Genomic DNA, 22101 nt, shown 5'->3' with positions numbered 1-22101 from the left:
TTAATATTAAACAATAAATCAATTAACCAATAACAACCGAAACCAAAATTAAACTTCTGCTTTCTACGAAAGGTGTTCAAAATGCTCTCCAGTTACTTCCTGGCAGTAAAAAAAAACGCTGAATAAAATTTTGTATTGAGTTAATGCGTTGGTGTAAGTTTTCGTTGTGAATCGGTCTATTGATATAAACGCGATTCTTCAAATGGCCCCACAAAAAAAGTCAAGCGGTGTGAAATCCGGTGACCTGGCAGGCCACTCAATAGTACCCCTTCGGCCTATCCATCTGCCAGGAAAAGTTTCATTTAAGTACTGTCGCACTTGACGTCCAAAAATATTCTGAACAATCTTTTGATGTGACCACCTTTGCCCAGCTTCAATTCTGTTCATAAAAAAAAACATCACGTGTTCCAACATTTCGGGACTAATGAATTGACGTATTTGTCCGATTCGTTCTTGCAACTCAACCATGTTTTCAAAAGGCGTTGCAGATGGGCAATTCCACCATTACCATCGTATGGGACTCTGCAAAGTTTTTTTTATTTTAAACTTTCCTCATAAGTGCTTTTACACTTTTTAACCTAATCGTAGAGATTTGTTTTCTCTTTTTTCTTAATAATTTGATATTACTAAAGTCATATTTCATTTAGTTAAAATTTAACTAAAAGTTTGCGTTACTTACGCAAAACATTGCACCTCTCTTTTCTGAAATTAATAATTTTTTTCCATTTTCTATGGAATTATGAATTATCATACAAAAACAGTTATATTGATGAAAAATTTAATTTTCGGGTTTTCAAAAACCGAGAAGAAGTTTAATATTGATTATGTCTGAAAAGAGAAAAAATTGCGTTGCTTACACGATGTCATCGTTTCTTACGTGAACTTGTGAATATTAGCTGTCACGGAAGTAAGAAAAATTGCAAATACGTGTTTTAAACAAAAGAAAAAGTTGTTCGAAAGTTGTTTAAACAGGCCTTGCCTCGCCCATGAAGTACAACAAACATTTCCAGCATTTTCGAAAATTATAAAATTTGATTTTGCAAATTTTATTTTTTTTTTTGACTACCTCTGTAAGTTGAAATAAACAAATGTATGTAATGTTAAAGTAAAATGATCAAGTGCTAAAAAAAAAAATATTCAAACTTACCGAATGTACAATTTATTTACTTGATGACGACATTACCATCATTTGAAATTTCCATTTGTTTGTTTTCATTTTGGCTTTTCTCGCTTTTCTCCTTTTTATTTTCATGGTGTCTTACGTTTTTTTAGCGCAATGTTTTTTTTTCTTTGTGCAGCATATGTTTGCGTTATATTCCTGCTGGTATTTTCGGCTGGTTGATGTTAGGTATTTTTAATTTTTATAGGTGTTTTCTTACTCTTTCGGTGGATGTTAAAGGCATTTTGATTAACACAACAAAATCAAATTATTAGTAGATTAACGGCTGTCAAGACTAATTATTTAATTTCAAAGCTAAGCTACCGAAAGAAAATTATCCCGTTTCGCGTAAGTAACGATGCGATTTTTAATAATGATCACAAGGCAATTTCAATAAAAGTACAATGAAAATAGAGAACGAGAATGAGAAAAAGAAATAATGTAACCTGATGTGCAATTATTTGTAATATTTCCGAATAACATGAAAATTAGTCCCTTAGTGAGATGTTAGTTGCCTGGTTGCTAAGCTTAAGCACATAAGCGAAACACAATGAATGCTAAACAACTCGATGGGATGGGCTGTACTGATGAGATCCAACAAGATCGAAACTGCAGTCTACAACTTCCCAACGGGTTGTCTAGCCTTCGGTGTGATTAAACACTTTGCAAATTAGTCACTTATTGTTATTTACACCAATTATCACTTATACCAGAAGAAAGAAGTGTAATATTTTGTTAAAGATGATGTTGGAATAAGTATTGATTGTACATTATTGTCATTAAAGGTGCACTCCTTACGACCGTGCTTAATATTGTAAGTAAATCAAGATATTTACTTTGCTTGGAGCAAAGCTAAAGAAGATATAATATCTATCATGTCTTTGAACAATTTTATCGTTCCTCAATAACAAGAAATTTTTACTGTGGGTGTTATGGTATTATAAAAGCAAAGCAAATATATGCCAGTAAAATTTTAAAGTTTTTAAAAGTACTAATTATAAGATTTAGATTATTTTAACAATTTTCAAAAAAATGTGCTGAGGTTCACATTTTCGTGGAACTGCCCAGGTACTCTTTCTTTTACGTATCCCCATAAAAAATACATAGTTTGGTGATGCTCTATCGGGACTACACAATTTGAACACTTCTACGTTCACTTACCGGCCAATTTGCTTGCAAACACCTTTTAACTCGTTTAACAATTTTGTGAGTAGGATGTCTTCGTCCTGGATATTGTGTGCATTTTGCAGTTTGCACCTGATCCAGTGTTTTTACCAGTCACTTCGTACTATCGTTTGTAAAGGAATACCTCGGCTTTTTTGAGACTTGAAAAAATGCTACTATCAAACTGACAGTGATACACTAATAACTCTCGAGTCAAGAAGTAAATGGATAATGTACATTATTGAGTTGCTCGTGACTTGGAAAAATTCGAATCAGTACATGGTTAACTAATTTAATTACTGACTAATTGAATTTCATATTCCTCCGAAGATGGTAATGATCTATTTACCGTAAATACCGTGTTACAATAATTTTCTATTGATAAATAGTTTGAAAAAACTATATTTACGTGGTAAAAAAAAATCCAAAAGCAGATTCGTAAGTTTTTTTTTTTTCAATTTGTAGACCAATGTAATAATCGAAATGGTGCTTTTTTTAGCTATTCAACATTGGCAGAAATTTCATATACCTAAAAATAAGCTGGAAAAAAAAATTAAAATCATTTTTATGTAACTTTACTTTAAATTTGTTCATTTACATCTGAGCATTAATTCTGGACGGTTGTTTCGGTAATTTGGCGATCAGTGCAATCATTATATACAGGATGAAGTATGAAAATTTGGAAGAACATTATTTTTTTTATAAACACTGACAATTTAGCTGTATATAATTTATTTCCAGGCCTTAGAAGGCCAAAATATGTTGTCAGTAAATGTTTGTGAAAGGTTGCATTAGTACGATTTCTTACATTAAAATTGAAGAAAATTTGGGCTGCCACTAAAAGTAAAAATTATTTATCAATAAGAACTCATGCAACGGTGGGAGCTTCAACTGTAGAAAATCAAATATGTAATAGCAATTTTTAAATTTCAGAATAATTTGTTTCCGTGGGGGCGCCACAATTTTGTCTACTTAATATAAGATTTTTTTACAGACCAAGTTCGTGGCACTTTGTATGCTGTTACCATATAAACCAATTATTTTTTTTAAAAGTTAATTTATAATTTATGTTTTCGTTGTTGTACATTTTAAATGTTATCCATTTTTTTCCGTGCACAGAATACGATCCGAACCCTCTACTAAGCTTAAGTAAACGACGACGTCGAACTTCTACTAGTGTTTCGGCAGAAGATCGTCGACAATCAACTCAGCAATTAGTAGCACAACCTGTCGCTTCTTCAGTTTCTTTGAAACCGATTGCAGAAGTTGAAAAAGACCCCGAAAAGGAAAATAAGGACACCAACAAACCAGATGTCGAATCTCATAAAGAACGTAAACGTTTAAAAAAAAAGAAACGTGACAAATTGAAACAGAAACTATTGCACGAAGATAAGAAAAAGAAAAAGAAACACAAGTGTACAGATGAGTATTGCAAACATAAAAAACACCACAAAAAACATAGAAAACACAAGAAGCACCACCATTACGACGACAGTAAAGAAGTAAAGATCGTACAATCGGTGGACAATCAAGATTGTGATAGCGAAAGTAATGACCGAGGTGAGGAAGAAGAAGACTCGTCAGTTTTTAATCCAGAAGATGAAGTTACGATGGATGATATTCTTGAAGCTAAAAAATCTAGCGTAAGTATTTGAATGTTGTTTGTATTATTGTTTTAAAAGGTGTATGGATGTCATTTTAGAAATCGAAGAAGATAAGAGATAGACAGGAATCATGCGAAAGTCGTAGTAAAATGAGTGCATTTCTACCAGCTCGACAATTATGGGGTTGGTCAGGCAAAGGATACAAAAGACCGAGAGCCAAGGGACGATCCCGAAAGCAATTTTATAAAGCAATACAGCGAGGAAAGGAGACAATAACTGTATGTATAATTTTTAATTGTCTAAGTTTTTATTAGTTTTAGTATAACATGCTCACCTTGTTTGTATTTATTGCAACGTCAAATATTTCCCTTACTTGATGCAAAAGGTAAGCTATGTAATATTCTTAAAATATGACATAAGCTAACCACGTATTTTTACATATGTACTAAAGATATTATAAGAAGTTACATTTGACAATTTAAGTCACTTGATTGAGTAATCCTATTAGGGTATTGTACAATCGGTGGACATATAAAACTGATACAGACTGTCATAAAAATTATAAGAAAAATGAAAACTGTAGCTTGTGTAAATCTGTCTTTTTGACGTCGATGTTATGTCCCATGATAGATGGATGACGCATATTTAGTCGGCAACAGTCCCGGGAATCAAGCTTGATACACATTAGGAAAATTATCTTTGTATAGTAGCCTGCATAGATATTGTAGCCGTCCATAGAGTCGAAATTTGCGAATAAAAATAAAACAAAACCAGCTCAAACGGAGCCGACGATTGCTTGCAAGTTCTGTCACTACGGCACGCGTCGCATCACACAGGGGTGTATCTAAGGTCGTCTGCACAAAATCTTAGGGTCACTGTAATCTTACTATTTTCTATCTACGACAAACGATTTGTCACACAGCTACGAAACCGACGATCTAGAGAAACATGGAAGTTTGAAAATGTATTTCAACAAGTGCAATAGCCGTTTGGTGCAACACAATTGGTTCAAGCAAACTAAAATATGACAGGAAACAAACAGTCCACGTGGATTAGTTTATAGCCGTCTTTGCTGCTAAGATGACTAGTTTTTTCGCTCCACCTACCTCCGTAACGATGAATATACCATACCACAACTTGTGTACAGTGAACAGAGCTTCGTTTTTATTGACGAGATTGAGCTCAGAAATTAAACAAATTATATCATAACGGAAAAGATGACATTCAATATTAAATACGTCTCTGTGCAACGTATGCCAGAGTGACGTCAGAATTTGCAAGCCACCGTCGGCTCCGTTTGAACCGGTTTTATTTTATTTTTATTCGCAAATTTCGACTCTATGGACGGCTACAATATCTGTCCAAGCTACTATACCAGTTTTATATGTCCACCGATTGTACATACAAATACACAGGTTGTCCGGAATGTCGCGTACTTCCTTGAAGGTGCAATATTGGACGATGTCGCACAAAGTGAGAAAAATATTTCAAAAAATATCATCTCTTTTATTTTCGCTTTACAATCAACTTAAGCAACAAGTTAATTCATTAAACAGAAATAAATGATTTCAAGATGAAACAAGGAAAATGTAAAAAACCTACACTAATAGCATAACACCCAGTAATATTTTATAATAAATGTTAAAAACTTTATCCATTTGCTTCACGGTAAGCGTTTGCTCTTCTAGCAATATAGCTGTGTACACGTTGGAGCATGTCTTGGGTTACTGTCGCAACGGCAGTGTGGATTCTATCATATTAACTCATGTGGCCACGCCGCCAGAGGACCTTCTCTTCCAATCCATCGATTTTCGTAATGAATACCATTCGCGCACTGTAGTAGAAAAATGGACTGGAGCTCCATCTAATGGAAACCATTGAAGGTCTCTTACGGCGTGTAAAGGAAGTTCGTTAATTATTTGTTGGAAATGCCCAGTTAAAAGATTTAAAAAACATTTCCGTCCATGCGTTTTGGCAACAATCTTAAAATTAATTATGGCAGCCCAAACATTGACAGCAAATCGGTGTTGATGTCTACCGTGTGGATTTTCAGAGGCCCAGTAATGATTATTCAATGATTATTCTGAGCATAAAATATTCCATTTCTACGAAAAGTGACCTGATCTGTCCACAGTACTTACTTTGTAAACTTTCCATTTTCGGCAATGTGCCCAAGAATCCAATTGAAAATGTTTCTTCTCTGTGAAAAGTCATCATCTTGAAGGGCTTGCACTTTAGTGTAATGAGAAGGATGTAATTTTTCTGTTTTTACGATTTCATGGGCTATATTTTTCGGAATCCCCAATTCTCTGCTGATTTGACGCATGCTTGGTTCAGGTCATTGTTGTAATTGTTCAAGGACAGCTTCTTCTGCCTCGGGGGTCCTTGTAGTTCGTGGCAGGAAAGTCCAAATGCCCAGAGTCGTTCTAACCTTACCAAGACATTTCTTTGCGGATACTGCTGATTTGGATATCGTAATGCATACTGACATACACCTTCTGTAGCATTTCCCAAACGCTCGCCAATATGTACATATCGCGTATTCATTGAAAAAAAAAACATGTTTCACTTTTACATTAACGTCAGTTATTGACGGAAACAAAATAACTCAAAACCTGAGCTACACTTACACCATTTGCGCAACAACGAATTGTTTGTGGTTGTTCAGCTGATATGACGCCACATTTGTTGCTGCACGTAGTTTCTGTTAAACTTAAAAATCAATTATTTTTAACACTTTTTAATTTTTTTTTATCTGTAGCTCTTTCATGTGTCATGGTTAATTTTTCAGATCAATATGAGCTTCAAATAATTGCTTCTTAATCCTTATTTTTATTATTAATTCTTTACCATTTAGAGCGCCATTTCCTATACCAAATAAGCGATGGAATTTTTTAAACATTTTTCTCGTTTTGTATCAAGCACCTTGGAGGATGTTCGCGACATTCCGAACACCTGTATGTTGTATTAAACTTTCATAATATTTTTTTATAAATACCACATAAATATGCTTTGGGTTTTATTTTTCTCCTGTGACTTCTTTGAATATTGTGTGTAGAGTAAGCTGTGAGTTACATTTTTTTTTCGATGTTTTTGTTGCTCGGCGGTTATTTATGCATTCTAAATTTCGTCTTAACAGTTACAGTATATCCAAATGTAAAAGGAGAGATATGTTATAGAAAATATTTCTTGAGTGTAAATGAAAACGTGTTTCAAACAAAGCTATTTAATTTAGAATTCATATTCAGTTACACTCCGAAAATCTACGTTTCAGTTTGTTCTACAAATAATTTTATATAGAATGAATCAAATTATGATTGCAAGTGAATGTTTGAATGCTTCATAGCTTGGAATTGTGAAATAATGTGTAGAGAAGCAAATGAATAACACTAGTAGTAGTAGTAGTGCATGAAATCGGAATGGATTTTAAAGAAAAGCACGTTGATTAATTTAATTGGAGCATTTATTTCTGCTTTTTTCGATGATACTTGTCCATTTGTTTAATTTTGTAAATAGCGTCATTTATTTAAGTAGGAACTGTGCTGTTATATACCAGTTAATTTGTATAGGAAAATTATTTATTTTTGCCTTAAAAGCTGCATAAACTGTAAATTTTCTTCTAAAAAAAAATCACCAAGTAAACATGAAATTAAAAATTTGGATGTCTTGTACAACCCAATCGAAGCTAATTTTTTCTTTGCGTTTAAAATACACATCATTATATATAAACTGTAATCACTAGGTTTAGGCGCAGTTTAGTGAAAACTCGGCAAATAACCCCCACTACAATTTCGCACCTCACTATCATGGTCGTTCGAGGTCCACCTATCAATCCGTTAATTCAAATATTTATCCATTCCCATGCAAGACAATTGCATTGTTTGCACACAGAATTACGAAGCGTTTTACATTTTCATGGGTCAGACAAGTGTGTTTTAAGTCCGAAATTTTGCTAAAATTAACTTATACTTTCGCTTTAAGTAGTTTAAGTTGGACACCAAATTCACTGGATAGATATAAATAATTAATAAGAGCTTTACTTCGCGTTCACTTCGGCCGTACGCCTGTGAGGACTAGTGGTGTGAGTCAATCACTTCTTTCCGCCTATCCCTAGTAAGTACTATTCACGGCTACAAATTCTGGGATAAGGTTTGTCTTTTTCCGTTGCCAAAATTGATAGTGTTTAGAATTTTTACAAATATGCGGCAATCTATTTCGAACATGTAGATATGTACAATTATATATTATACCGCACATTTCTTTATTGAATTGGATAACCATGTTTAATATTAAGCTGTGCTTGTTATGCATGTTTCGAAATTTTGCTATTAAAAACAGAGATATATATAAATAATTTGATTTATTCAAATAGTCGTAACAGTATTTCAAATGTTTTCTTTTCACGTACTTAACATTTGTTCATGTTACAGCTTTTTTTAACTTCAAATTATTGCAACTCCATGAATACTATTTTTACAGGCTTGTTTCACTATTCAAAATAAATGCAAACTATCTAAATATTGTTATTGCATATGATACTTAAGGCAATTTTTGCACAATATTATATGATTGTTTGTTGCAATCGCATTCTTCGCGTTATTTAAGTGTTAGTTGCATTTATCACTGTTTTCAAGTTTAATTCTTACAATCAGGTCATAAATAACTGTTAAATATAATTTCATTTAGAAGGAACTAGAAGTAAATTTGTTGATTAAAGCGAACCAAATCATCACACCTAAAACGCCGGAAAATTGTTAAGTGTACAAATTCAATAACAAGAAATTACTGCATAAAAAAAGACTGTAATATAAAAAAACACAAGCTCCGTAGCTTATATGTAGATTGGTTTTAGGAGTATTGTATTTCTCTCATGGGGTTGATAATTTAATAATATCGAATATTGATACTAAAAAACATTAACATTAATGATGAACTGATAGTCTCCAAACAACTTTTAAAGTATGAGGTGACTATTAATGATTCAAACAAATTTTTGTGTTGGAAATTCTGTAGTACGTTACTTCACAGTTGTCAATTTTGACATGTCTAAGAAACGTGGTGATCGGTTGAGACGATGGCAGCTGTCATAAATGTCATTTTTAAATAGGTTGCCAAGCTGACAAAAAAAATTCACAAATATTAATAGTCACTCAGTATTTAGCAATATACAGGCTGATTCACGAGGAATAATTAGCCTGAAAAAATTTTTTGATGCAGAGGTTATGTAGATTCAAAATTCTGTTTTTAATAAAATGTTAACATATCTAAGTTTGTCAGTTTTGACATTAAAATCAAAAAACTCAAATAAGTGAAACACTAAGGGAAAAGGTGATTTAATAACGAACAGAACATAAAAACGAAGCACATCAGTTATTGTTCCCCATAAAAAGTAATCTAGTGGAGTTGTATCAGGATTCATAGGGGTCAATGAATAATTGAAACCCAACCTGTCCACTTCTTTGCATACATTGCGTCTAATTTGTGGTTCACTTCTTTGCGGAAATGCGGGGATGCGCCGCAATCCTGTATAGAAGTATAGCAAAATTAGCTATGAAAAGTAATGTTAGTTGTATCAACATTTCTTAAGGCTCATTATTCCTCGTGAATCACCTGTATATAACATAAAAGCAATACAACATCCAATTTTGGCCTCCTAATTAATGGTAGGTTGCTTCACAAAGTTGGTAGAAAATTTGTAATCGCTTCGTATCTTGAACGTGAAAACGCTTGCCCCCAGTAAATTGAATTAATGTGTCGTCCGACTGAATAAGTTAATTCATTTATGTATCCACCCACTCATCCGATTTCATGTTCAATGATTCGATTGCATTTTTTTTTTATCACACCACTACTGAAAAGGAATCTAATGCAGTAACTAGGTCACTTTTAATTTTATTAAGGTTAGTTATTTGAATTCCTAAATGTACACAATTAAGGTTTCCAAAAGTTCATGATACATACTTTGTCGGTATAAGCCAATATTTACGGTTCGGTATTATCTGTTCAAAAATTAAAAGACTGGCAAGATAGTCCGAAAACTCAACCGACAACATTGTCTTGGGAGATTATTGATGCCAAAAAAAATGAGATTAGGATGAGGATGGTTTTTATTCAAAACACGTTGTTTTTGTTTACTTTATTATAACATTTTTGTCATAAAATTTCAAATTTGAAGTTGTTTGTACTGCCAACTTGCCAATATAAAAATAAACCTTAGAGGAGTTTTATTTGTCACCAACTTAATTCAACATGTGGTGGTATTTTAATTTTTGAATAAACAGTATCTGTTGTTACTATTGGAAACCTTAACGATTATTTAAATATCAACATTGAAAAATATTTTCTCAATTTCCATCAGTTTATTAAACAAATTCTTGAAAATCAAAATGTATGAATTACTGGTTCTAACTAATTGGAATTTTTTTAACAGATTTCGGATTGTGGCAATTATAGTAAAATTTGTCTTTTAATTTGTAGTTAGAACTTGTAATTAATTTGCAAGATGATGTTAGTGCATGGTTGCTTATAAGTTATTGAACTTGTATTAATATTGTTTTTCTGTCAAGGTTGGAGATTCAGCCGTATTTCTTTCAACTGGTAGACCTGATAGACCTTACATTGGTAAAATTGAGGCAATGTGGGAGCTATGTGGGACTATGGTTGTTAAAGTGAAATGGTTCTATCATCCAGAAGAAACAGTCGGTTGTCCTTTAAATTTGCAATATCCCGTAAGTAGTTTTGCACCTTGTCCTTAAAATCTACAGTATGTCTTCATTGAAGGGAGCTCTTTTTGAATCACCGCACGTCGATGAAAACGATGTCCAAACAATATCGCATAAATGTGAAGTGTTGCCATTACGAGAATATACAGAACGATTAGGAGATGACCCCCAGCGTTATGCGACTATTTACGACAACAACGATATCTATTACTTAGCAGGACATTATGATCCTACGACGACTACTTTGAAAATGGAGCCAAATATTCCTTTCTCAAAACCAGACTGATGTTGTAATAACACGCGGAATGAAGCAATAATCCGATCTTTGAAAATAATAATTCATACATGTAAATTGTTACAATAGTGATTTTCGGTGCTATATTGGAAATATATAAGTACGCAGTTTTATTTTAAATTTGATATACTCTGAGTTGAAATGTTAAGTTTTAAATATTTCTTTCAAAGTTACTTTATGACATCATAGCTTGAGAAAAAATGTACAAATACTATTAAGCGGAAGCTATTCTTGCATTTTGGACAAAGTTGTGGTGATTTGATAGAACAATTCTTAAGAATATTGACTAAGAGAATTCTTACATTTAGGTGTATATTCTGTTGTAGGTTTGTGCACTAATACTGTTTTTTCATTTGGACAATCTGAACAGTGCATTTTTTCTATTTTGTATTATTTGTTGTTTCATATAGTCATGGATTTTTCTATCAAATTCTGTATGTGGATATAACTCATATGTAAATATTATATGTTATAGTTTTGCACAATATATATATATATATTAAAAAATATATTTTCATAGAATTTGCCAGTAGCCTAAGTCATGTTGGTCTTATATTGGTATCCATAAATCTCTCATCAATCTTTGGAACTATTGGTCTGATGTGGGTGCCTAACATTGTAAATTGTGTCTAAAAGACCTAGTGACTACTATTGGAATCAGTATTAACAAAAGCTCTAAAATTTGTTGACACATTAGTGTTTGTACTTAACTTGTTTAATGAGTGGGGATGCATGAATTTATCCATAGGAAGTAAAAATTTTAAGAGAACAAAAGTGAATTAGGCTTAAAGTACTTTAAAACAAGAAATAAGTGGACATGGTTTATATTTTTTTATTGAAATAAAGAAAAGACTGGGAAAGTGTCTTGTCAAAAAATTTCAGAGTTTTTGGTATTTATTATAAACCAAGAAAAAAAGAAAAGAAAAATAAATGTGCAATGTACTCTTGTTTAGTATGTACTTAGATCTCTCAGTACTAAAAATATATCTTAATATACTTAGTCGCTTTCAGATGCTTTTTCATACTATACAATACAATAGGAAACAGTAAATGTCTCTATAAGGAATAATGTATCATTCTTCCACAATCTTTCATTTGAATTTGTACCAATACGCTTATAAAAATCAATTTAGTTTTAGGTGCTTAGAAGTATACAACCGAGTAATTATCTGAGTTTATACTGTTTATGTGATTTTTTATTAATATATTATTTTAAAAGCGTGTTTTGTAAAAATTATATCAACATCATTGCAATTGAATATATTTTTCATTTCGTTGTGTACTGTGTCATAATTATTATTAAATATACGAGTACGTGACCATGTTGATTTATTTTTATTTAACACCACGTTATTTCTTGATTTACTTAAGGAAATGTATAAAAAAGCAGATTTAATCTAGAGAACCATGTGTGGTTATTTATTGTAAAATGTCAAAAAAAATTTCTATATGTATGTACCTCTATTTTGAATTGTATACAAGAGGAAATCATATTTTAATATAGGTGTGTATGAAAAGTAATATTTTTGCATACTGTTTGTAGAGATGGTGCTAAGTAAAGCAAACAATATTATTGCTTTGATGATAAGCAGGGTCTATAACAATGAAAAAAAATTGTACATATGTATACTTTTGCTGTCGTGTAAACTACGTGGATGATATTATCCTTGATATTAAAATACACCGATTTGCAAAAAAAAACTTGTTTTAATGTTTACCTAGCGCTGTTCTGAATATCGACACTCGGACCTGATTACTCATTTTTGCAATACATATTGTACGATGTGAAAATAAATACTTTTTGTATTAGTTCCCACCATGTGTCCTCTTCACAAAACAAAGGAATGTTGGATTATATTTAGTAACTAAGAATAAACCTCTTTTTTATAAATAATTATATGAGAAATTTTTTTAAGTCAGTTACGGATGACTTGGGCGGAGACATCGCGAGCAGAGCAATCCATAAGTTTAGTATGTCCATGGCTTGGACAGCAAATATCAAGGCCACGCATTTACATTGATGATTATTATTATTCTGAAACTTTACCTTAAACGTGCAAGTATGGGAAAATCAAAGATCGCCTACAAACCATCACATTTATTTCGACAGAACTTCCTTCGCCATTGGAATACAGTGAAACATCCAGCATTTTCGAAAAATTATAAAATTGATTTTGGGAATTTTATTTCGTATGAGAACCCCTATAATTTGAAATAAACATGTGTATGTACTGTTAATGTAAATGTAAAGCGATGACGTCATCAACATTTTTGTAAGGACACGTATATCAATCAATTTAGATCGGTGCAGTGTAATACTAATAATAACAGTTTTGTATTCCCAAATTTTCGGGAAAATGGATTGAACCGGTCCTGATTTCAATAAAAATATAAAATATATTGATACACCCATTAATTTTTTTGAGCCACCTATAGGTATAAGTAAATCACAAGTAAAAACTCATCACATGTTCGCACATTTTAGATAGGATTTATTCGGCAAAATTTTGAGCTGACTCATCAATTTTTTGGGGCTGATAAACATATATATTTTACTTAAAAAGTTACCATGCTTACAATAACTTCAAAGCGTCTGCAAGATTTCAAAGTATTCAGTTTTTGCAATTCTTGATTTAATCAATAAAATAAATTGATTGATTCATTAATTTTTTGAGACACCCTGTATAAGCAAATCTAAAAAATATTAATGCAGTGATAAATTAAAAGTATAGACCCATCATCTTTTGCACATATAAGGATATTTTTAGGGTGACGTCATCAATTTTTTGGAGGGATAAGCAAATATATGCATTTTGATTAAAAATTTATCATGCTTATAATAACTTTAAAACATCTGCACAATTTTAAAGCATTCGGTTTTGCAGATAATGCACATATAAAATTTCACAACAATCGATCTGGTAGTTTCGGAAATTATCAGTCTAACAAAAATCAACACAGACGGAGGACAGCTAGATATACTGATGTGGACGGGGACCCATTTTTTCGAATTCTAGTCGTTGCACATCGAGAAAATTTGGAAGCAGCCAGTCGCCCCGTGGACTCAATTGCAATACTCCCTTGCTTACGTTCAGGAAGTAATAAATGAAGAAGTAAGTACTTTAAACACATCTGTGGTATTTAGATATATTTTTACAACGGGCGAACTAAAGTGATAATGATAAAGGTTCTGTAGTCGGCCAGGGCCAAGTGTGATGTAAGTACATAGATATGGTATGCACACATGGACGAATGTATATAAAGGACGGAGTGAGAAGCGAAATAAATCTCGAACCAAAATTCATAGAAGCAATTCAGTGGCGTATCTTAATGGTATTCATAAGGGATCTCACATCTCGAAATCATATTCAATGAAACTTTTTTTTTTCAGAATATCTAAAATGTGAATTTAGCCCATATTTAGAAAATTATTTTGTATATTATTATAATCAACAAAAAACTCAAATTTATACCAAACTTAGAATTTGTGCAGTATAATTGATGCGCGACCTTTGGAATAATATTTAAGAAGTTATATTAAAAACTAAGAATATTAGCCAATAAAAATAATAACAAAATTGTGTATTATATAAAATTATGAATTATTGGTAGTTAGGCTAAGCTTTTACGGATGGGGTGAGAAGCAGAGAATAATAGACGATGAATTTGTATGCTGTAATTCTAGGATCTCAAAAGTTTTTTTTTATTAATCTAATCAATGTATATCATTAGCATTACTTAATCTCAGTACCCGTATAAATCTGACGTATACATAATTTAAGTAGCAAAGTTCGTAAGACTTCGTATAAATACAGTGATTCGTTAATATAGGATACTTTATTAGCTTAAAAAAGTATATAAGTTATACACAACACGACATCAGATCTATACAAACATTGGATTTAATCCTTACGGGTGTACAAAATTTCCGAGGAATTAATTTTGTGGTTTCTAACATACATTGTAAAATTATGTTTTACAAGTTAATTTTTTTCAAAATACCACACACGTAAGGTTAAAAATCAGAGACTGAATGAACCACAAAAAGCATATGTTGTATGTTGCACAATATGTTGCAAATTAATAGTAATCCTAAAGTAGTACACATAGAAATTCACATTAAAGAGGTCATTATTTAAGATGCAGATACCTCCAACCTCCAATATACCTACCCGAGAAATAAAAATGACAAATTTTAAAAATCTGTAGTGCCTTGAAGACGAAACAAACTTAAACGTCAACACAATTAAATATTTTTTGCACTTCTGGGATTAAATGGCTGATTTAAATCCAATTTTTTGGCCTAAAGTGGTTCATTTGTTCCCAAGGGACTAAATGTAAAGAAAAATCCCACGGGTTAAAGAGAAATAAATTCAATTACCATGACAACAATAATTTATTCGTTAAAGTACACGTTTAAATTTATGCTTTTACATTTAACAAAATTAAATAAATGATTCTTATTAGCATCAGTCTGGATCTGCGACAAATAAAGGTTCTAAGCTGCACTTGATTCTGCTGATGCTTGGCTTCTATGTGGCCGTTTCTTGTTGGTTGAACACTTTGCAATAGTCGAGGCATTACTGGACGTGGACGGTTAACATTCTTTATTTTGATCAAAAATTATTATTTTAATATTATTATTATATAAATATCGAGCAGAGGTAAAAACCTATTGTGCTCATCCGAAGGAACAAAATACAGCAGCTAGATGATTACTGCTTGCCTTCAAGAGAAGATTGTTCTCGTTACTGTATATTACGCTACGGGCATATCAAAATAATTTTTTAGTCTGGTTTTAAAAACTATCACACTATTGGAATTTTTAATAAATAAATAAATGGTTTATTGTACTCAACGGGGGAACCCCAATTTATACTTTCTACATTCAGACTGTTCCAAATTTTAAACACAGTACTCGTTAGAAATTGCTGTCGCTATTTCGTTTTATATTTTTCATGAAACAGTTTTTTAGAGTGACCACGAAAGTGGGATACATCAGCTAGAACAACAATGGTGGCAACATCTACACTAAGCTTATGATTGAGGGTTTTAAAAGTATACACGAGATCATTAAATATGCGACGTGATGTTGAAGTTGGAAGTTTTAATACGGCTAGTCTATCCTCATAACTTGCATTTGTCAAAATTACAACAGTTTTCAAACGGCGACGCTGTACTTTTTCAATTAGTTGTTTGTCCCTTATTTTATTAGTGTAGGAAACCAAATGACACTAACATATTCGACGATATGCGTGACTTGCTGCGAAAAAGAAAGTTTGCTGCCGAAGGTATCACCTAAGTAGGTGGTGAAGAGTCTGCCCAAATGAAAAACAACACACTTGTGAATATTTAAAGGCATTAGTCAGATGCCAGTCCAGCTGTAAGACACTGAAAGGTCATCTTGAATAATGTGCGAACTTGTTGCTGGGTTACTCGTACCATACAATTTGCCATCGTTGGCATAAAAAAACGTGAGAGAACTTTAATAAAAATAGCAGATCTGATACATAAACGAGAAATAATACTGGACCTAGAACTGATCCCTATGGAACACCAGACAGTACTTTACGTTTTGTAGAAAACGATGAAGCTACTCTTACATTAACGTACCGGTCGCTTAGGAAAACCTCATTCCATTCTAGCAAAAGACCTCGCACTCCAGAACTTTCTAACTTAGACAGTAAGCGACGATGCGGAACGCCATTAAACGCCTTTTCGAAATCTAAATAAATGACATCCGCTTGCTCGTTTATTTCTAATGATAATGACCAGTCGTTTAGGTATCGAAGTAGGCATGTAACGGTGGACCTGCCAGGTACAAAACCGTGTTGGTTTGAGGAAATTACATTATTATCAATTAAAAATTGGCGAAGGTGACGGCATATGATTCTTTCCATGATTTTACAGCAAATTCGTTTTTATCGCCCTCTTTGAATAAAGGAATAACTTGAGCCTAAAGCCAAATTGGTGGAAGTACTGATGTCTGGAATGCACTAGTCATGATAAACGTCAAGGGAGGAGAGATGGTTTTAGTCGAGGTGTTGTGCATGGTGGCAGGTTACCGCTAAGTTGGGCAGTAAACACGTTACCAAATAAATCAGCTAGTATGTTCGTTTCTTCGTTCTTGCACGTTTTACGAAAATTTGTTGAATCCAAGGTTTTTTCATATTGTATTTGATCTTGTAAGTTTTAGAATTTTTGTGTATTAAATCAGATAGTACATTTGTAAAAACCTCCCATGGATCCTGGGTGAAGTAATCGATTGTACAACATGGTTTCCAGAAGCATATCCACAATTACGAGGGCAGAATTATTATTATCTAATAACTGCATGTTTGGCTATGAAATTTTAGGAAAGTTAAAATCTCCGAATATTAAGAAATTAAGATGAATATTACTGAGGGACTTGATTTCATCAAATGAAGACTGATCGTCTACAATGGAACTAGCAGGTGGTCGATAAACGCAGAACATAAAAAAGCTGTAAGAACAATACCTGACCTCAACACCAACCAGGTCAATTTTGCCAAAATTTTTGCCATAACTTTTTACGGCGAACTATTTAAAAACATTTTTTTTTTAAATATGCAAACTCTTCCTCCTCGTAAAGTGCGATCAGTGCGATAGATATTGTAGTCATTACGAGCTATTAGAGAGTTTGGAATAACAGGTGATAACCAGGATTCGCTTAATGTAATACAGTCAGGATTCTGTTGTTGAACATATAAAGTGAAAAAATTCGACTTAGCAAATAAAGAGGCAATATTTGTATACGTAATGGAAAACTGTGCAAACTTGTCAGGCCCATGTGCTTCAACCTCATTTCCGAACGAATTTGTAGTTGTTTGCTATGCTGAAAAAATATCTGTTTTAAGTCTTTCGAGGGCTGCACAGTGAACAGGACATGATGATCCCAAACAGCATGATTCGTGTCTACAATTTGGTCATCTTTAATACCTTGCCGTAGGCAGTTTACACAACCGAGAGGCGTAACCAAAACGTCGCAATTAAAGCAGTGAATAACTTCTAAACCATCAAATGCAATGCAATAATCGTAGCTGACAAATATAAATACCACCCGCTGTCATTAATTTAACGTAGGAATTTTTATCGATTTGTAGAAGGGCTTCATGGACTTTTTCTTTTTTTAGTAGCCCAAAATTTTAGGATCCTGCATTCCAAATGAAACCCGAAGATAGAGCCCTTCGTTGTTTTTACCAAATTTGCTAGCTTCATTTTCATCATAAGACTGCGAATGTTTTAAGCAATTTGTTTTTTATTATTCACTGAATTCTCTACGTATCCTACGGCCACTACTTGACTTCCAGCCCCCACGATGTTTTAAAACATCTATAGTAGCTCCTGCATCAACAAGAAGAAATGCTCAGGTACGTCGGAAATAGTGACCCGTGTATAATGACGCTTCCGGAAGATTTAGAAATTTAGCACTTTTTTGAGGAAGGAAACTAAAGTTGTTTTTGAAAACTAGTATATTTTTTGATAGCATAATGTATGAAAAAACGTCGAAGTTTCGTTTCACTCTTTCTTAATTTCATACATTTCCTGCCCGGCCAATGATAAGAGTAACCTGTGCAATAAATTTTTAAATAGGATGCCTACTAATCCATTATCAATTTCATATCGTAACTATTAAAAATCATCAAAAGCCACAAAAATTCATTTATTTGTTCCATCGACAAAATTTTCGATTTTTTTGCTTTATAATTTTTTTGTTTTTGTTTTTAGAAAGCCAATCATTTTGCACACTTGCTGATATCCAAATCTTTTTCAATTTTAAACATTGTCTTGAACATACAGCCTGATTTCGAAATATGTGCAATAAAAAAAAATGGGGATAGCTCACAATAAGATCATCGCGTTGTGTAAAGTTTACGCTTCTAAGTGGTAGGAACGTCTAGAAAAAATATTTAAAATTAAATATAAATTGTTATACATGCCGCTGGTAGTATTTCTTGGCCTACTTCTTTCAATGAATGGCACAGAATGACTCGGATTAAGAACCAAAAAAGTGACTGATAAGAAACGTGCAAAAACACGAAAAGGGCGAGTCATCAGTTGTTTGCATCGAAAGGTCATTGTTGGTTTACAGTGAATCTTTTCCAATTCAGAGTGTGTCGATATGGTAATGCTTTATGGTGTGCGCGAACATTTGCGTTAGTGGTATAACATCTCCGAGAATATGGTACCTTCAACCTCAAACTCACGATCATGGCCGTGATAGGACAAAGAATACTGTAAGCTGAAGAACAAATTTTGGAACACGTCGAAGAAGAGCCCGACAACAACACTCGCCGACTTGCAGTTGAAGTTGGAGTTTCTCAGTTTGTAGTGCATCGTACATTAAAAGAACAAGGACACATCCATACCGTGTCCAAAAAGTGCGAGGTTTGGAGCCCACTGATTGTCCACGTTGTATAATTTACTGCAAATGGGTGTTACAGCAGTGTCCTGAACGCCCTGACTTTTTAAAGTGCACTCTGTTTACGGATGAAGCAGGATTCACTCGCAATGCCGTTTTCAACAGCCACAAAACTTACTTTTGGTCCGATGAAAATCCACACGCTCTTCAAGAAGTACCATTTCAACGACGGTTTTTCATAAATGTGTGGGCCGGCATCAGTTGGATGAAACAGTTAGTTTATGGAAATCAACAGTGTCCAGAAACTATCGAAGAGCTTCAACAACAACTGGAAGTGGCAGCCGCTACAGTTCGTGGAACTCCCGATGGTTTTTTATCCATCAACACACATGTTGCAACGTTCTGAAGGCTATATTGGTAGTCAATGACAACATTTTCAACATTTCTTCTAAAAACATTCTAAGTTGCTCTTATTTTTGTTCCAATAAACAATGTAAAATCGTTGTGGCAAGAACCAAACATTCGTCAGAATCAAAAATCGATCACCTTAAAGCATTACCAAAAAGCGGTCCTTCCCAGGGCCACCATTTGTTTCTACAACGAATAATCTTTCGCACTGACCTTTAACGATGAATGAATGCATGAATGAACGAATGATACTCCGTTTTACTTTTAATTGCAACTGAGAGTGTTTACACCGTTTTTATTCGAACGTTTTTCCACCTACTGTTTAAAAGGTGGATCAGTGACTTCGTGTCGAGGGTGGTTCATGGGGGTTTGCCCCATTGCCCCATTCGATTTTTAATTTGTTTTTTCTATATTTCCACACTACTACGGCACGTGATGTCGTGGTTAAAATTGTTGCATATATTTCGAAATCATCTGTAGAATATTTGGCCCAAAGTGTAGAACTCATGTATTTGATGGATTTTTCATGAAAATATGCCAAGAATACGGTTTCCGTAAAAAAAACAGCGCCGGGAAATCGCATTTGAATAATTTGCATTTGAAAAATGAATTTAAAAAATCGTTAGACATAGCCATCATGTGCAACTTTGTTTTTTTTTTTGGTGGTAGCTCGTTTAGGGAATTAGTGAATGTCAATCTTTAAGTTGCTAATTTTTTTTGTGGAATTATTGATGATTGTGTCAAACATTTCAATAAATGGCAAAAAACTAGTTAACTCCCCATAAAACGTCGAAAGGAGGATTTTAGATCATTTAATTTAATTTAATATGGGGCCGGGCACGCAGTGGAGGAGGCCCTTAGCGAGTAGCCACTTGTTCCTTAAAGATTTTGTGATGGATGACCTTAATACTAGCAAAACATTGCGTCAAACCGTTTACGAACAGCGTCTTCTTCATCAAAATGGTCGTCCTCGATCAAGCCAATCGGGTGTTATGATTTGTATAAAACCCGGTATGAATATGTTCGAGATCCGTAATTTGCATTAGCAAATTAATGTGCACTTCCTCATCTTCGACGGCGTTTTGCGCCACGCTGTACCTACTACCTATATAGCCACCAACCGATTATTTTCAGTACGTCTGCAAAGTTTAGTTTCCTTATTTTCTCTTCAGTCATATTGCGACCGAAATGATTATCCTTACAAGCTGGAATGCAAACAATCGTCACAAAAGCAATCTTAGGTTATCCACCACTAACCTCAAACAAAAACGCTGGAAATAGCGGGCGATAAAATCAAAAAAGTAAATTTGCGAATAACGTTTCTGGTATAGCGATTAGTTCAGTTTACCACTAGCGGAACGATTGCATAATACAGCACAACATTCTACAGATATCCACGATCGAAGGACCCAAAAAAAAATGCTGAAAATTCAGCTGAGGAAATAGAAGGACTTACCACGTGGAGTGCCGATATTTGCTTCGATGACGATTTTGTGTGCGTAGCGGCTTTCGTTGCAGGAGTTTTGTTGAGGAACCACTCGGTACTGCCGAGCCGAAGAGGTTTGCAGGTTTCCACCCTCTTCCAGGTCCACGAGGGTTACTAACGTGGCTGCTCTACTCAGCATTGGTAACCGCAGCGTATGTCAACGCAGTGGCGGCGGCATGAATAGGGTGTAGGATGTAAAGGATTTGGCGGACATGTTTACGTATAAACGAATGAACCCCAAAAAACAAAATAAAAATAATAAATTCTAAAAAAACAAAATTGAAAATGCGCGTACGAAGCAAAGGCAATGTTGGTGGTTTTTTAATTTTGGCAAACGTACTCCACATATTTTTATTTCAACCTATAAGAATGCTCATAAAATAATTTTATAATTTTTCTAAAAAGCTGGGTTTCTTTTATTTTACTTCAGGGGTGAGGGAAGTTCTGTTGAAATAACCTTCGATCAATTTTTTTGTTTCAACTTTGCTGTCAGATTCTTGTTTTCCTGTTCAAGTCTTTCCTTTTCTCTCTACGCTTCACAATATTTTCTGTTAAGTTTTGCGAATTTATGTTTTCAAACTTCACCTTGGTTCTTGAATGTTTCATCTCCTTGATTATCTTATGTAGACAACTCATTTAATGGCTGGAAGACGCTTATTAAATCGTGTTCAGAACTGTCTTAACCAAACAAATTTATTTTGCATTTTTTTTTTTTTAGTTTTGTCACCGACTACAGGTACTTAATTTTTTTCAGTGGAGCCGTTTTTGTATGGAGTAATAATTTTGCCCACAGAAATATTTTTCCATAACTTCCTACACTGGTAGGAATTTGTAGCGTACGAATTGCTACCAACAATAACGTCCTTCTATTTGTAGGGCT

General features: G+C 33.5%; 1 protein-coding gene and 1 long non-coding RNA gene across 3 annotated transcripts in view; one reads left to right on the top strand and one right to left on the bottom strand.

Annotated features, from left to right (window-relative positions):
- LOC135123739 (protein winged eye) overlaps positions 1–12838 on the top strand; it is a 173941-nt gene extending 161103 nt beyond the window's left edge. For both annotated transcript variants that reach the window (XM_064048606.1, XM_064048605.1), the window contains 4 exons: positions 3443–3966; positions 4026–4205; positions 10494–10655; positions 10708–12838. In XM_064048606.1, coding sequence (XP_063904676.1) covers positions 3443–3966; positions 4026–4205; positions 10494–10655; positions 10708–10935 — 1094 coding nt within the window. In that variant the 3' untranslated portion in view covers positions 10936–12838. The remainder of the gene's footprint in view (positions 1–3442; positions 3967–4025; positions 4206–10493; positions 10656–10707) is intronic.
- A 2798-nt stretch (positions 12839–15636) lies between these two features.
- On the bottom strand, positions 15637–21352 carry LOC135123741 (uncharacterized). The gene is made up of 3 exons (XR_010279708.1): positions 21192–21352; positions 20993–21119; positions 15637–20940 (listed from the first exon to the last, which is right to left on the bottom strand). It is a non-coding gene; the product is annotated as an uncharacterized LOC135123741 (long non-coding RNA).
- Positions 21353–22101: the final 749 nt, after the last annotated feature.

The sequence above is a fragment of the Zophobas morio genome, unplaced genomic scaffold, assembly GCF_036711695.1.
Source record: "Zophobas morio isolate AGI-343-1 ecotype UQ-CSIRO unplaced genomic scaffold, CSIRO_AGI_Zmor_V1 ptg000006l, whole genome shotgun sequence".
Lineage (NCBI taxonomy): Eukaryota > Metazoa > Arthropoda > Insecta > Coleoptera > Tenebrionidae > Zophobas > Zophobas morio.
This window is presented reverse-complemented; position numbering and strand designations above follow the sequence as displayed.